The sequence below is a fragment of the Halichoeres trimaculatus genome, unplaced genomic scaffold (genome assembly GCF_033239565.1).
Source record: "Halichoeres trimaculatus isolate MK-OKI-2021-1 unplaced genomic scaffold, fHalTri1.1 fHalTri1_scaffold_2, whole genome shotgun sequence".
Classification (NCBI taxonomy): domain Eukaryota; kingdom Metazoa; phylum Chordata; class Actinopteri; order Labriformes; family Labridae; genus Halichoeres; species Halichoeres trimaculatus.
The window spans coordinates 17,632,383-17,649,757 of record NW_027437180.1 but is presented as its reverse complement, the minus strand read 5'-3'; the positions used below and the strand labels follow the sequence as shown (position 1 = coordinate 17,649,757).

Genomic DNA, 17,375 nt, shown 5'->3' with positions numbered 1-17,375 from the left:
TCTTTAACAGTTGTAGTTTACATTTATACAGAAATTATTTAAGCTGAGAAGGAATAAAGCTTGAAAGAATAAATGAAACTAAAGGCAGGTTTATCAACACTCTCACAACAAGTAACAAGACTTATTCAAGGCCAACTTGCAAAAAAACCCCGCGAAATTATTTAATCATTATCAAAATTTAGGACATGGGCCTTGTGTGATTTGCTTTAATGTTATATTTAATTTCTTTTTTTAAAACTAGTAGTAATTTGTAGCTGGTGTATATACCTCACAATCTTTATTGTTGTATCTTATTGTAACTAAAAACTTTATACATTTATTTTATTCTTTTCAATTTTTGTATTTTTCTAGTGACTCTAAGCAAGTAAAATAATTATATTCTGTTCTTTTTTACAACTTTACTGGCCGAATGTTTAACGTCCTAATCAATCTATTCCAATCTGTCGCAAGGAGGAAAATCGATATTTATGGATATTTTTGGAGTCAAAGCTTGAATACCAATAAAAATTTAATACATCATAAAACCACAATTAAGACTTTTTAATACTTTTTAAGGGCCCTCATTTTCCCCAAATTGATTTATCAACTTTTAATACTTTTTAAGACCCCGCGGACACCTATGGTCATTACAGGGGGCCAAACTTCCTCAGAGGTTTCCTCCTTAACAAAACAAGCATCAGCCCTTTTCATGTGGTCAGTTAAAAACTCAATATTCACGCCCGTTACATTTAGCTTATGAAAATAATATTGAGAAGTCTGTTAAAATGAATGTTCAATCACCTGGGTTTAAAAAAACGTTTTGTTCTAGTTGACTTGGACTGAACTTTTTATCAAACAGGGGCAGTTTCCCTTCCCTTCCAGTTTTCACCAATTAAAGATCCCGTTCTACAGCCTTCAAACGAAGGTGGAAGCTCAGAGACGAGTCGACTAACTTCAGCTTGATAAATTTGGCCTTGACAGCGAAAATCACTTCAGCATTTTCACAGTTTGAAAGCTCTGTTTGGTTCAGTGTAAAGGGACCCTAACCATTTTTTCATGCGCATGGTTGAAGTAACTAAGTTTTGTTTCATCAGTGGCCATGCTAATGCGCTAGCAGCCAATCAGAATCACAAGCAGGCTAAATTAAGCCTTGCTAGTTCTCTGGTACTCCTGAACACTATCCAAAAAACAATTACTACATTGCTTTGGAAGATATGCAAACAAACAATTTAACTTTATCATTTTTGTTAGAGCCAATACTACTGGCAAAAGCTCAAAGACAGCAGGGCGTTCGTGGTGGTGGCTGTCTGTAGGTTTAGTGTGCGGCAGTGAACAAAGAAAAAGGCCTCTGAGTGAGGAACAAAGCCAATCCAAGCAGCCGTCATACCGCAAACTCCAGGGTGCCTCGGGTGAAAATAAACCGAGCCAATAGACGTCAGGTAAATCTACAACCACAACGATAACTCATGTTCGATCAAAATCTCTCTCCACGGTAATTTCAGTGGCGCAGGGGAGCAGAGATCCTGAGTGAGAGGAAATGAGCTGGCAGGCAGGGAGGAGAGACCCAGACCCCATCAAACTTCGCACACCTCGGCCTCCGAGAGTGTTTGGCTTCAAATCTAACTTCAGCATTCAAGTCCAAGGCCAGAGCAGAGACAAAGTGCCAAATTCAAATGAGAGAAGCTTTGGGGGAATTTTTCATCACTGTCACTGAGGAGTGGGAGGAGCGGGAGCTCAGGGTTTAGGAGGAAGATAATGTGGAGGAGGAGCAGACGAAGCTGGCAGATAGGAGCTGAATGTTGATTGATAAATGGAGACCTCACTACATTCAGTGTGAGTTAAGCAAACACTCATGGTCCCACCACTAACAAGGAAAAGAAACATGCTTCATCACTAGGATGAGGTGACAGCACAAAGAGGAGACCTAAGAAAGTGTTTGTTAGCCATAACAAACACTTTGATGCAATCTAACTTAGTCTGTTTGGCTTTTTGGACACAGTTCTGATAAATCTTGATGGACAGAAACATTTTTAAAAGTGTAATTTTACAGTGTTTTACTGTCACATGGCTGTAAAGTCTTAGTATTTTACAAGGTTGTCACTTTGACGCCAATATTTATTGCGATACTCTGAAAACCTGGACTCACCCTGGCAGGATTTCCCGGCCTGGCAGTGGGTCATGTGGTTGAGGACGTTCTTCATGGTGCGGCAGTGAGGCAGGGCGCAGGCCCTCACCTCCCCATTGGCCTGCTCCCGTCGCTGGCACTTGTGTGCGTGAAGCAGCAGGACCAGCTGCTGCTGGATCAGTTTGCGTTTCTCTGGGTCGGCTGTGGGGCCTGCTGACGGCACTGCCACACCTCCGCCACCGGCCAGGGGGAGCATCGCCTGCTGCTGTGGCTGCTGCTGGAGCTGCTGCACAAATGAAAAACACACAGTCAACCTCAAATTACTGGCAGTTACAGTTTCAAAGATAACACATGCTTAACTTGCTTAACAAGATAAAATGTCATTATAACAAATCAAACATCTGCTTCCAATGAACCTGTAGTCTACATGTGGTGTGTATAGCATGTTTTAATGGTGCCCATTGAAACAAGATAAGGTGCAAGACAAGCATGTTTGCTGCAGATGTCTGCTTTTAATCAAACTTACAAAGTTCATGATGGATATTTTGGAAGTCTAAAAATCTGAGGGTCTTCATCTGAATGAACAGTATTCCTACAAACCAGTAAAAAGCGACTATGAAACCAGAAAACATCTATTTTTATATTTCTTCCTTTTGGTTTGTAATGTCTGAGAGTGGTATTGTGAAAAAGAGAAAGGCACAAACCATGTTTGGCACACTTGTCACAGCGGCCCCTTTAAGCTCGTTGGGGAAAGGGGGCAGGCTGTTGGTGAGGGCAGCCTTGTTCTGGAGCTGCTGCTGAGGGTTTAGCTGCTGGCCGGGCCCTGTGGCCCCCTGACCATAGGGCTGAGCCCCAAACGGACCTCCATTGCTGCCCAGGCCCATCTGAGGAGAGAGAGAAAGGACAGAAGAGTTGTTACAGAGCAGGATTAGTTTCACAAAATATGAGTGAAATCTTAAAAAAAAAAAAAAAAGTTAAAATGGTTAGGTCCAAAACAGATGCAGAGTGAGGTCTTCTCAACTCCCCAAAAACTTTCTGGCATCACACCTATAACCATGTCATACAAAACTGCGCAGCATTATTTAGCGTCATCACAAACCTTCATTTTTCAAAACAACAGCAATGTGCCAACAGCAACTTCACCCACATCTTACCGCCAATTTGTCCCAACAAGACCCCCTCTCTCTGCTGCAGCCAGCTCCGTATCAGCTGTGCCAGAATCTCTGTGCCCAGTTCCCTCTAAACCGAAACCAGCGCTCCGCCACCACGACAGCTCTTCGTGATACCCGCAACTATTTGGATGATTACGTTAGGCCATGATGAGGTGAAGCTGTAGTTAGTTGTATTTTCAGCTCTTAACTTAATCTGGTCAGTTGTAAAGCTTTTGAACATAAGCAACCAACAACTGACATCCTTATATTTTTAAAAGAGGCACTCCTTCAAGACTGTACAGTTTAAAAAAAACACTTGATATGAGCTAAATAAGAATGAACATTTAAAAAATGCTGTTTTGTTTGCAGGGATGTCCCTGCAGAAGCATGATTTGCAATATATCAATGGGTTGTCACTCAGAACGTTTAGATGCAGGCAGAGGTCCAACTTAGGCCATAGCTTAATCATTAAGTCACCACTGGGGGTCTGGTCTTGTCTGTGTATCGTGCAGAAAAGAAAACCAGGCTTGTGGTTGAGAACGTCTCACTCTGCTTTGATCGGTGGTGCTGTTTCCTTTTTTGATAAGCAAAGCTGTGTGCGTATTCAACTAGGAGCCAGCCTCAGTGCCGATCCAGGCAACCAGCTCTATGCCCTTTTTTTCTGGTGCTCTTTGCTATTTGATTTGAAATATTACCTCTGATGCACTTTCTTTACCACCATCAATCAACAAGATTTAAAAGTTCACAATTAAATTGAACTTTAAATATTCTATGGTGTAAATAAATTATAATTTCAGGAACTATATATATATATATATATATATATATATATATATATATATATATATATATATATATATATATATATATATATATATATATATATATGTATATATATGTATATACACACACACACAAACTATCTTTTTGTCTTTTCACACAAAAAATGACCAGTCTTACCCCACAGAAGGGCATGCAGGTTATTATTCAACACTGGCATCTGATCGGTATTGGTACCGGAACCAGAAAAGTTGGATCGGTACATCCCTAGTTGCTGCTTGGGTGAAATTTGCTCACACTGAATGCTGAGGTGTACCGAAAGCTGCCGTATCCAAAAGCAGTTTGATAGCAATCGTGTTATCTAGGTGTGTCAATCCAGTGTTCTCTGACATTAGATGTATTCTCTGTCTGGCTTAGCTGATTACATGCATCTTGATAGTCCGATCAGGATCTGATTTAGCACATAGTTTAATTTATCAAGCTGCAAGTGAACATACTGACTGAGCCTGCTTATTGTGTGTTAATGTAACTCTTGCCAAGATGTGCATTTGTTTTCGAAGAAAATAAATGGAGATCAAATCACATTTTTAACATTACTTTTCTTTGTTCAAGACAACTTTTTGTAGGGTGCAAATTAATAAGGTGATGTATTTGTTTGTGGTTTCGTGGTAGAGCTGGGGGTATATGGAATATACTCGATGTATTGAGGGTTTTTGCACGCTTGATGTATAAAATGACTATACCGCAACCATCGAGTACAAACAGTAACATAAATGTTTTCAGACATGGGAACGTAAATCTCTTTGGTGATTAGTTTGTTTCTCTCTCTGCTGCTCAGCCGGTGCTCCTCTCACAGCGGGCACCACGCTCCCCCGCCCACCCAGAAAATTTCTCTTGCACATGCGTGTTTTGGTATGAAGAAGAGAAGGGCAAAAGTCGCTTACACGTCTAATCAGTCGCAGGTTTTGGGTTCCTGTGGCTTGTTTTCTGGAGCGTAGCTGCTTATTTGGGCTTGCTAAGCTGTCCGTATGAACCCTGATTGTCTTTCAACTCTCCACAACGGAAACGAACGCGACATGGTTTTGACTTTCACTTTTGCTTTTCAGCGCCCCTGCCCCCATGAATTATTTTACTGGAATTAAAAATATGTAGCTACATAAAGTTTGGTTTAAAATAAAAGGTTTGCTAAACTTTACCTGATTGAGATTTTTTCATCCTTTCTTGCAAATAGAATAGAATAGAATAGAATAGAATAGAATAGAATAGAATAGAAAATACTTTATTTATCCCCGAGGGAAAATTCAGGACTCACAGCAGCATTTAAGAAAACAAAAGTAAGAAACAGTATAGAAAGTGCAAAAAGGTCCACAAGAAATTAGATAACGACATCCCGTCCACCACTCTCCAGCCTAGCCAGCCTCCACCTCCACAGGGTCCAGGACTGAGCTTCTTCAGCAGTCTGTTCAGTCTCTGTCTCCTGGATCCTGTCTGCTCACAGCAGGTGAAGCTCCTCCAATGTGGAGCCGGGTCTGATGTCAGCTCCGTCAGCCACGTCCATGAACAGCACGATGCCGCTGGGTTAGCACAGCTAGCTCGTCCATCCCCCGGAGTGAGATCCCACGTTCCCAACAACGATGGATGGAAGGACAGGTCCACGTCAGCTCGAAGCAAATCATCAAGTCCTACACCAGTTAGCATTGACATGCTACAGGCTGCTAACAGCTAATTCCGCATGTAAACAATGCAGCCATGGTTACATGTAGGATCTCCAGACAAACACAGGAGAAAAGTAGTAAAAAATACCGCCGAAGCCACAAAAAGTTTGGTGTCCGTGACCGACAATGAACCATACAAAGTGATGATCCACTCCAAATACAAAGATTACGAAAAAGAGACAAAAAAAATTACAAGAAACGGACAAAGATGAGAGAGCTGCTGCAACAGGCAGCTACTTGGGTAGCGCCTAGCAACGGAACATGAACATGAACCCCGATTCTCTTTCAACTCTCCACAACCAGAAACGAACGTGACATGTTTTTGACTTTCGCTTTTCAGCCCCGCGTTTCCTTTGACTTAACCCGGGACAGGTCCCCAAATTGCTGACCTTTACCATCCCACTTTTTGGTACCTTTCTGTTAGGGTTCCAGACATACCAAACCAATCCCAGAAGGTGGGGCTGTAGTCTGTTGATTGACTGAAAAAAAAGACACTTCCAGTGTTACAGCGATTGCTGTAGTTATTCTCACAGCACACTGCCCTCTCTGAAAGAAAGCCTGATAGCGTTTTGTAACAAAGAGCCACATGGTAACCACAAGGACGATAAATGCTGGATGTCCTCCATTGTTGTTTGTTGTTTACTGTGTTGTGTTTTTCTTCTTTGTTGGATTTATTAGCCGGGTACACTGTGTCGCGCTGCTATGTGGGGATGGGTATCTTTCATTTGAAACGATACGGTACCAATGCAATCGTTATCGGTGCTCAACAGTACCAATTTTCGGTAGTTTGTTGTTTTTATGTGGTAAAAAACATCAATTTGTATAACCACAAAATATATATTTTTTCAATTTATTCTTCTATGTATAAACTTGCAATGCTGTGTTCTTGTCCAGTATGGAAAACCGCCTACTCTTCCACTCCCTCATAGTCACAAGGATGCATTCAGGTACCTAAACATGGTACCTTTTAATTTTACATGAATTGGTACCCGGTATTTTTGACAGAATTTGGTTGGTGCCAATAAAAGTACCAAATTCTGTACTCATTCCTACTGCTATGTTGTCACGGCATTACAAAGCTGACGCAGCTATTGGCATCAGGCTCATACGCCGCCTACCAAGAAGGGCACCGTTGGCTGTGAAAAGGCAAACGGGACCAGGCTTTACTGATCAAACCTGTTCAAAACTGTACTGTGCCATATGGCTGGACAATTAATTGGATTTTAATCGTTATTTCAATTTTGCCATCTGACAATCATAAAAACAATATGACCGAAGAAAAACAATTAATATGCCACACAGTGTAGACGTATGCAAGTTCCTGTGCTTCATAGCTCTTCTGTGTTCCATGTGCAGCCACAGCCAGTGTGTGTGACTTATGTGTATCAATAATACTGTATGTGCCACTTGCTGGTTCTTTAAAGTTGTGTTTAAATCAGTACTGAAGTTTTTGAATAAATGAATAATTGTGTATATTAATCGTGATTTCAATATCACTTAAAATAATCAGGATTCTTGTTTTTACCATAATCTCTCAGCCCTACTGTGCCATACTGGACCTCTTGGTGAAAACATGGTCTCACTGTTTTTTACTCGGTTACATGAGGTGAAAATATATTGGAGAAGCTGCAGCTGGTTTGAATCAAACCACGCCAAGATTCAGTTTTTATTAACTGTCGTTGAATTGAATCAAAGCGATCAAGGATCAAACTGGATCATCTTCTTGGGAAGACATTTACATCCCCTGAATTCATGTTTATTATTATCTACTGCAACAAACAAGAGCAGAGACTGCATACATTAAGACGTGAGTCACCAGGAGGGCAGAAAGCCTTGTTAGTGCCATGCGTTTCACACGGATCAACTTGGCGCTGCACTCTCATCCATAGAGCTGCTGGAGAACCAGACTCTGCCATGCCAGGCCAGGCTGTATCCCCTCAGGCTGTTGACACCGCTCCAACGGACCAGATAAAAAGGACCCAGCTGAGACGACTAGACACTGGCAGCCTTTCAACACAGCTGAGCAAGCTGACACACACACACACACACACACACACACATACACACAGTCATGCCCCCTCCTCTCCACTCTCCCCATTCAGCCGGCCGCTCTCTGACACACTCAACACATCGGCAGGCAGGACAGTTGCCAACTATCATCTCAGCTCTGCTGCCAGGCCAGACGATTTAGCCGAGCAGGCCCCCTCCTTCATCCTCATCACAACCGCCCTCTGCCACACCAACTGATTAAGTGGTTTACAATACCTGTCTTCCTCTGTGGGACCGACGGGGGGCAGCCATCCAATAAGACACGAGAGAGCGAGAGGGAGGAGTGTTCATGGGTACACAACCACAAAGGGGCCTGACAGCAGCCTCTAACCCAGACTAATCACCCAAAAAAAGATTTACAACCAGCGATTAAAACACAAAAGAGGGAGCCACATGTGACCCCTCGTTTCTTTCTCTAAGAGTGTTGATGACATCATAACAAAGACTGGCGGTTAAACCCGAGTGATACTTGCCCATCAAAATAGAAGCCTGCAACGGACCCAGAGATGAGACATCGAACGTAAATGCTGTAAAAGTCACGACGACAACAAAATCCACAAAGAAGATTTAAGAAAATCTTAACATCCACTAGAAGATGTAGATTTGATAAAGAGTTCAGGCCTGGATCACACTGCCATAACAATGTAAGACCTCTTTGAATGAGACTTTTTGGGGCCTTGAACTCAAGACTTAGAGGATCTGCAGGATCCTGGAACGTAGACCCATTTCTGCGCAGACGCTGACTGTCAGTCTTTCAGAAACTTCAACAGCAGCTTTTAATCTTTCTTGTGGTTAACGCACGCATGTGTCTGAGACGATCTGAGAATGAATGACCTCACACATCCACTATCTCTTCTCAGCACGAGCAGCACAGCGTGTGTGTGTCTGTGAGTGTGCCTGTGTGTGTTGTGGTTACGTACGGCTTAAGTGCCTCAGCTCTCACACACAATAGACAGCTTCCTTCTTATTTCCTGTGAAACCACATTAGTAACAAAGCTTACGTATACGCAGCCAAAGGCCTTCAAGAGCCTATGAGAACAGATGCCTTTTTTTTTCTTTAACAACCAAAGACTGACCATGACCACCACCAAACAGCGATGTCAAATCTCACAAATGCAAAATTTGTGCGTGTATGTAAATACATATATGAATGTGTGAGTCAATCAACAAATGTGTTAACAGGATTGCAAATGCATAAATTCCACCAATATCGATGGCAGGTAAATTTTCTGAATTTCCCCCAAAAAGTTGGCAGGTAACTTTTAGAACCAGAATAATTTTGAACAACAAACTAAGCTGAGCTTTTACAGTTGTGCATGTAGTAGGGGTGGGCGATATGGGCAAATAAATATATCTCGATTATTTTTTCAAATTTTCCGATAACGATATTCTGACAATATTGAACAAAAAATACTATAAAAGTACTTGTCAACCAGAGGGACAACTATGGATGGACACAGCATTTCAGAACAACAGTTCTTGTTTATTTTAAAAGTGCTTCATACATCTCTGTTAAACATTGCCCAACAATATTCTATAGCAACTTAACAATGACAGTGTTTTCCCTACCACTGTATAGGTAGGGCGGCCCATCCCCCCCAACGGAGGCACCCGTACCCCCTGGAAGTCGAGTTAATTTATTTTCCATATAACACAGAAGTAATTTAGAGGTACCTCTCATAAATCAGGTCTATACTAGGGCTGCACGATTATCGCAATCGCAATCGCAATGTCAGCACATGCAATTCAGATTTTTCTCCATGATAACCAAGCAAATAAGTAGACTCATCATGACACAACCTTTTTTATTAAATCGCAAGCACAATCGCAATCGCAATATTTTCCACCTAATCGCAAATCGCACCTTTTCCTCAAATCGTGCAGCTCTAGTCTATACCTTGACTATATAGCCTTACGGGGTTTCATATATACATCGCAGCGTTCACATTTCTCTTTGTGCTGTTTCACGCACGGTGAAGCTGCGTTCCAACGCTTTCGTAGACACACAAACATGTGCACGCTTTAACACACACAGACAAGCACATTCCATATAGCGGACAGGAAGCTGGGAAAACACCACAAGAAACATCTCCCAGCGCCTACTCTGTGAAGATGCAACACTCGCTCCAAACCATTTCCAGGTCCAGGCGAGGGACGTGGACCCGCACTGAGATGGGAGACTCCTGCATGTTTCCTCCACGTGCGACTATGTAGTGTTTGGTTTCCACTGAGTCACATGACTGAACCCTGTCCACTGATTGTCTTCTGAGGCAAGCATTCAGCAAATGAGGACTTTCAAGCACCTCTCCTTTGCCATCCATGCACCATCTGTATATATTTTTTTTCACAACAGTAATACTCAATAACATAAAATTGCATGTCGTTAAAGCAACATTTTGGATAATATTGTACGCGATATATATCGCCCACCCCTAGTGTGTAGATTAAGTTTCTATACTTTGGCAATGCATGCACATTTGGTAATGTGCAGACACAGTAACACGGTGTACCACAGTTTACTGTGTTGAACATCTACTCTGCTGACACAGCTCTTTTTAGTATCAAGACTTTAACACCGCTATTGAACAGGTGGATTTCAGGACAAATACACCTCTCCTTTTCTGCAGCAAGAAGCTTGGTCTTCTTTTTCTGCAAGTGTGTGCTCAGTCGAAAAAATACAGCCTGCTAATTCTGCACTTGCTTGTTTCTGGAGTAAAGTACTGCAGAACATACTCATGCTGTTGTTATGCTTTGGGTTGTTTCTTTTTCAATATACTAAGAAATCAACTTCCTGCTTCAAAGTATCAAAGGTCAGTGTTTCTTTTTATTAACCCCTCCACCTTGGCAGCCACAAAGTTGATTTTAGAGTCTTTGGAGAAATATGGATCAAGGAGGATTCCTAATTTGTTCATTAACAAGAAATTTAAGTTTCTAATCAGTGGTTTGAGCCAATCTATGGGATTTCAAAATGAAGTATTTCACTGTTACAACAGGTGCATGCTCATATTTAGTTGGTGTGACAGTGAAATCAGCTCAGCTACATCTCAGAGTCAATGCTGGGGGTAACTGTGGGCTCATCAGTATCACTGTAGGCTTAAATATCTGTGCACTTACCGTGTATCTCACTCATTCATCATACTGACAGAGTAAACACACATTTGGTTGAAGAAGAATAAAAAGGTTTACTGAGTGAACTCACCTTGTTCATGTTGCCTGCTTGCTGAGCTGCATTGAGGTTGGCGAGCGCCCCCATCTGCTGTCCTCCCTGGGTTAGTGTCTCTGCCAGCGCACTCCCTGCTCCTCCTTGTCCTGGTGCAGCTCCTTGCATGGTCTGCCCCTGGTACTGCATGCCTGCCACCCCTGCTCCCCGCCCCCTTCCAGCATCAGGTCCAAGACCACCATTCATCACCTGCCCAGGTTGTGGCTGCCCGCCCTGGGCCAGGAGCGCAGCATGGCCTTGGTTATTGTTCATCAAGGCCTGGTTAAAGCCCATTGCTGCAGTGTTGTTGTTGTTGTTCTGCCCTGCGACTCCTGTTGGTGTTCCTGCTTTCTGAGCCTGAGGAGATGGGTGGTTGTTGGGGGAGCCCTGACCAAGGGGGCTCTTTCCCAGCGCTGTGCTAAGCTGTGGGCCCATTCCTCCTGGTTGGGGACTTGCTGAATTAAGCCCTGCGCCAGTGATGCTTGGGTTGCTACCTGCTCGAAGGAGCTCTGAAAGCTGCTTGTGTTTAGCGGCTGCATCTGGGACGACAGGGCCACCACCAAGACCCACAGGGGTGCCACCAGCTCCAGGTGCTGCTCCACCATTTGAAGGCATCCCAGCCATCAGACTCAGATCTCCTCCGTTAGGGATCAACTCATCTGGAAGGTCGTTTTCCAAATCATCCCATGATAATGATCCCAGATCTAAACAAAAACAAGAAACAAACAGAATTAATTCACCTGATTTAAGAGATTTTATCTGCCTCCAAGTTGTTTAACTACTCTCCTAAGCCACATTAGCACAAATTAATTCTTCAGTGTCAAGAACTTCTATTCATTTACCGCTGGCAGATCAACCCATAATGATTTGAATTCTTTTGCTCCATTAGTTAGTCTGGTCTAAAGTCAAGCTGTTCACAGTTCCTCTCAATCAGTGGATGTTTTTCAGAGCCAACATGATGACTGAAGCTGCACTGTGCCCTCCTCCCTGCACCATTAGACACAAAACAAGACGCAACACAATAATAAGAGCATCGCTACCGGCTGACAAACGCAGTGTGATAAACACGGTGAGACAAAAGAGAGAATCCAGCAGTACTCTCAGTTCCTGCTGGGAGGTGGAGGAATATTTATGCTCACACCTCTGGATGGTGTGACAACACGGAGAGCCCAGGGAGCCGTGATTTGTTTGTGACAAAGTGACTGAGGCAATGAGAGAAAATGGGAAGTCTGTGTGGGCTGTCCTAAACCAAGAGGAGTATAGATGAGTAGTGTTAAATAAACAGCATATATTCAGGCTTTTTGCATTTCATTTCTCTCTGATCCCTGCCAGACCAAACTGAGGGATCAGGAGATTCCTCCCTGTGAGTAAATGTTTGATCATTAATAAGAAATAAACTGTTCATATTGCACTTATCGGAGCACTGTGCTAAATGAGAAAAATACTGCGATTTTCTGTGACATCGCCTCATTATTTAAAAACGCTGTGACATAAATCTTTTCTCGTGCCATCCAGCACCAATTGTACATGTATGGTTTAACCATATTGCATCACTTCCAACCCACCAGCTAGATATCAAAGGATGGCAGAGCCAGCATCACTCAGTACGCTGAAATGCACACAACATTCTGAGTATGTTCATAGCTTGATTTTAAAGTTGTGAACGCATTTATCCAGTTTTAGTTCAGTTTAATGAGAAACATTCTAACTTTGATGGCTGAGGTGGATGCAGCTAAAGCTCTCTATGTTTTAATGTCTGTATTTGCTATGATGTTTGGTGTGTTGGAGCCATAAACTGTTTGAGCGCAGGGCGCAAAGTGTGCGCTAACTGAGCTATGCTTGGTCCGTTCTTGGCCTGACTAAGCCGTTTACATGCATCTTAATGGTCTGATCTCATGCTGACTAAGCTCATAGTCTGGTTTCTTAAAGGATAAGTTCGGTTTATACAGCTTTTACATTGTTCATAGAATGAAGTAGAACAAAATACTCACCCAGAAGGCTTTCCTGATCCAAGCAGTGCTTCGGGAGATATTTAAATCCAAAATCATGCAGCGGACGTCCGTATAATGGGATCCATCGGGGCATAGACAGCGCCGCTCCTAAAACCGCATCAATCGTCAAAAAACTTGTGTTTTTCACCAATATTCCATCATAGTACGCTCCGGGTTAGTGCTCTGCTGCAGTCTGTGTCACTCCAGACAGCGCTGTGTGGCTGTACTGACCTCTGAACTCACAAAGGCTTTGTTTACGTTTGCCCCTCAAAGAAAGGAGAAAGTGTAGTCAGCTCTCCAGAGAGTATTGTGCATGCGGGGAGGGGCAAAGGTAAACAAAGTCTTCGTGAGTTCAGAGGTCAGTACAGCCACACAGCGCTGTCTGGAGTGACACAGACTGCAGCAGAGAACTAACTCGGAGCGGACCATGATAGAATATTGGTGAAAATGCGAGTTTTTGGACGATTAATGCAGTTTTAGGAGTGGCGCTGTCTATGCCCAGATGGATCCCATTATACGGACGTCCGCTGCACGATTTTGGATCTAAATATCTCCCGAAGCACTGCTTGGATCAGGAAAACCTTCTGGGTTAGTATTTTTTTCTACTTCATTCTATAAACAATGTAAAAACTGTATAAACCGAACTTATCCTTTAAATAGATCTTAGACCAGATGTGGGCATGCATCAGACTCTTGTTCTGAGTGGAAACCAAGCTGCAACCTCAGGTCTTAGAGTATGATACAATGGGGAAATGCTAAAATCTGCTGTTTCTCGAGTGTCCGCTTGAGGCTGGTTCTAGAAATACCGGAAGTCACATACACACCAAGCCAGACAAAAGCATTTTCACCGCAGAAATTAACCTGTTCACAGCCTGGATTAAAAAAAAAACGTCTTCCGTCAGAGTCGCTGGTTTTACTGTCAGCACACACTGTACAGGAGGTGAATTTTTTTCTCACTCAGCAGTTCAGAGGCATGGCTCAGGTCAGGTGACCGACAGCCGCCCTATAGCTGTACCTGAAGACCTTGCCACTTCCAGTACGGCAACGATAGCAGATGTACTTAATTTACTGTTTCAGAAACAGACGAGTGATGTCGGGGAGACTATGTCCATGTTTTATATGGTCTATGATGAAAACAAGCTGAAAATTGAGCAAGACGGCGCCCCACTCCGTCACCAGAAGCCATGAGCTTGGAACTGAGTGTCGGCTGTGACAGAAATATATCAACTGTTGAAAGCTGGTGCTAGACTAAGCTTGGGTCACTTACTCCAAGATATACCACATTCACATCTAATCTATGAAGAGGCTTATAGTCATTATGTAAGAGGAAATATAAAGGCTGACGCAGAACGCAGTCTTCCTCTCCCATCTGCCGCCTGTACCACTGGATATCTTCATTGAGATTCAGTCAGGCCCCTGTCTTTAATGAGGGCACTTGGCCCGTGCTGTTCCCTGAGTAAACACATCCTCCTCAATCGGCCATGCCAGCCCGCTGTCCGTCCCTGGCATCAGGCGAGCAGGTGCTCCATGTGGAGAGAGCTTGTTCCAGGCTGAAGGGACCATTCGTCTTTCCCTCCGCCTCTCCTCCTCTCTAACCAGCAGCCACATCGATGCTCTCAGAGCGGCAGCATTCAACTCAATCACATGGGCTCAAACCACACTCTCATTCATTTTTGAATGGACACACTCACACACTCCCAGTGCAACCTTACCCCAGGCTACTTGGCTGAAGACCAAAAATGCAAAGCAATGTTTTGGTTAGGTAGCGCCACATGTAGTCAGGGGAGCCCCAGCCATGGAATTGGGGAGGGGGAGGGGGAGGGGAGAGAGACTGGGAGCACTTATTTTTCTTGCAGCTTTTTTCCCCTATTTTCCTATCTTGGACACGTTTCCCACTTCTTCCACCTTTTTCTCTCGTCCAATTATCCAACTTCCTCGACTGACTGATAGCCCACTGCCCTCTTCTTTTCTTTGTTGTTCTATTCCCCGCAGCTCCTGTCTGGGAGTTTGTGGCTATAAATACCAGCAGAAGCAGCTCCAGCAGCGGTCCAGGCCAGCGATGTCTGTCATGCTGCCCAAAGGCCAAGTGTCTGGACTTCTAGGGACAGGTGCTGCATAGCTGCCTGTGTTTTACAGTGAGGAGAGACGCAGCGCCACAAAGAGGCTGGTGGAGTCTGTATGTCAAGAAACAATGCAACACCTCATTTATAGAGGTTTTGATGTCACTAAGAGAAAAAACACTTTTGTGTTACTCACAGGTTTCTTCTTTCATATCCAACATGGTTCAATCTTGTGGCCTTTCCAAAACCATCACCATCATCTGTCAATAACATACGTCTCTGGGATTAAAAGCCAACTTCTCTGTATTTCAGAGAAACCAATCATTAACATCAAATAAATTCCAGCCCAGCGTGTGCGTTTCTGTGCATCTTTGTGACCAAGTTTTGTTAAAAGTAAAAACTTAAGCTTTGTTCCGCTTTCCTTGAGTGACGGACAAAATGTTTTAAATTAGGGCTGTGACTTTAACACGTTAATTAGATTAATTAATTACACCGCACATTAGCGCGTTATAAAAATCAACACAAGATTAACTCATTGGCTGCCAGCCATTTTCAGGGCATCTTGAATGATCTTTTAAGACCCAAATAATAATGACCATGTAAACACCAAAGTTACCTAAGAAGAGTGGACTCTCTTCTTTAATGTCTCTCTTCCTGTTTTGGGTCCAAAAAATAGAAATATCAAACTTTTTTGATCGTGTTCATCTCGGGCGCTCCATCCTTTGATCCTCTCCATGATCTCCGTCGTCTTTTCTCTCGATGGCGCCGCTCTTTTTTTTTTTTTTTTTTTTTAAATCTCCTGACAGCACTTTACCACATAATGGCTGATGAATGTACTTGGAAGTAGTGTCCACAAAAAATCTGTTTGAATTGAAAAGTGTTGCTTCTGATGTTGAATATTGATGTGAGTAAAATGTGATTAATTACAAATAATTAATTACATATGGCATAATTAATTCGTTTAATTTTTCTAATCAAGTCCCACCACTATTTTAAATATTTTAAGGCGAAAGCAAGTGAGGAAGTCAGGATCATTGCTGATGCTTGCCAAATTATCAAAACACTAAGTGGCTGATGCAACAGAGTGCAGCTCAGATTTGTCACTCAGGTTGAACTGTTTGATAGAGAACAGACTAGTTTTCCCGCACACACAATGCCAGCTGATGGGATTGCTCTTTGGACCACAGATAGAAACCAAAACACTTCTCACTACAATTCAGACTCTTAAAACACCAGTTTAGGAATTTTATGAGGATATTAAAGTAAAATATAAATTACTACTTGGGGAAAAATAAAATGTTTTGAATTGACCTGAATGTGATTTATATTAATTGATTACATCAGCATTAAACCTTCAAGAGCTGCATATTTATCTCTGCAGATAAAGTAATCCCTGTTTTAAAAGGTTTTTAAGGTTAAGGGCTGCAGTAAAAAGGTTCTTTAAGTAATCTAGTATTCTATTGATTATTCTGGCAATTTGTCAAGTAATCTAATAAGAAATTTTGCATGCTCAGCAATTTATTTTGATCAAATATTTTATTGTTATAACTGTGCTAAGAATGGAAATTTTCCTACAGCAGCAAAATGATACTATCGTTGCAGTTGACAAGTGCAATCAGTTTGTTTGTGTTAACATGGAAAAAAAGTTTTGGTCCTCTGTTGTAAACAAATGTCACGTGCGGTCAAATTTTTCTCTCACTGGTCCGAAATCTTACTCTGAAGGCGGGGAGTTTACCTATCTTCATTCATTCATTCATTCATTCATTCATTCATTCATTCATTCATTCAGGTTCTTTACAGCTTTCCATTATCAGTGTGTAACTAGTTTGTGTTATAGCTAGTGTGATCAGGCGATTAAAAAAATTAATCTCATTAATTACAGGATTTGTAATTAATTAATCTAATTAATCACATTTTAATCTCATATCTGCTTAAGGTCACAAAATAAAGAATTTGAATTTCAGGACATTAAAATTACATGAAAAGACATTAAATTAACATTCAAAATAAGGTGTGAGTATATACAACACATTTTTAGGTACCCTGATGCATAAGGAACACATGAAAAAAGTTTTATGGTTCTATCTTTAATAAAATCTACACAGTCCTACACCTAAGATAAGCTGATTTGATTTTTAGGACGGTTTTTGCTTCTCTCACATTTTTACTCAATGTGGACTCAATTTTCACTGCAATATGAACTTCTATACTTCTATGAGGTCAGGAGAACCAGGGCTAAAGGCTAAAAACTGTGAGGAACTATGTACAAAACACTTTTTTCAAGTCTTGGATCAAAGAAAAGTGAAGTAATCTCAGTTTAACATGC

The 17,375-nt window shown here is 42.2% G+C and overlaps 1 protein-coding gene across 5 annotated transcripts in view; it reads right to left on the bottom strand.

Annotated features, from left to right (window-relative positions):
- Nucleotides 1-17,375, bottom strand: part of crebbpa (CREB binding lysine acetyltransferase a) — a 52,840-nt gene that overhangs the window by 23,146 nt on the left and 12,319 nt on the right. For 4 of the 5 annotated variants that reach the window (XM_074694352.1, XM_074694360.1, XM_074694378.1 and 1 more), the window contains exons 2-4: nucleotides 10,999-11,702; nucleotides 2,809-2,988; nucleotides 2,126-2,390 (exon numbers count right to left, since the gene is read on the bottom strand). In XM_074694352.1, coding sequence (XP_074550453.1) covers nucleotides 2,126-2,390; nucleotides 2,809-2,988; nucleotides 10,999-11,702 — 1,149 coding nt within the window. The remainder of the gene's footprint in view (nucleotides 1-2,125; nucleotides 2,391-2,808; nucleotides 2,989-10,998; nucleotides 11,703-17,375) is intronic. The other variant, XM_074694370.1, reaches the window with a different exon arrangement.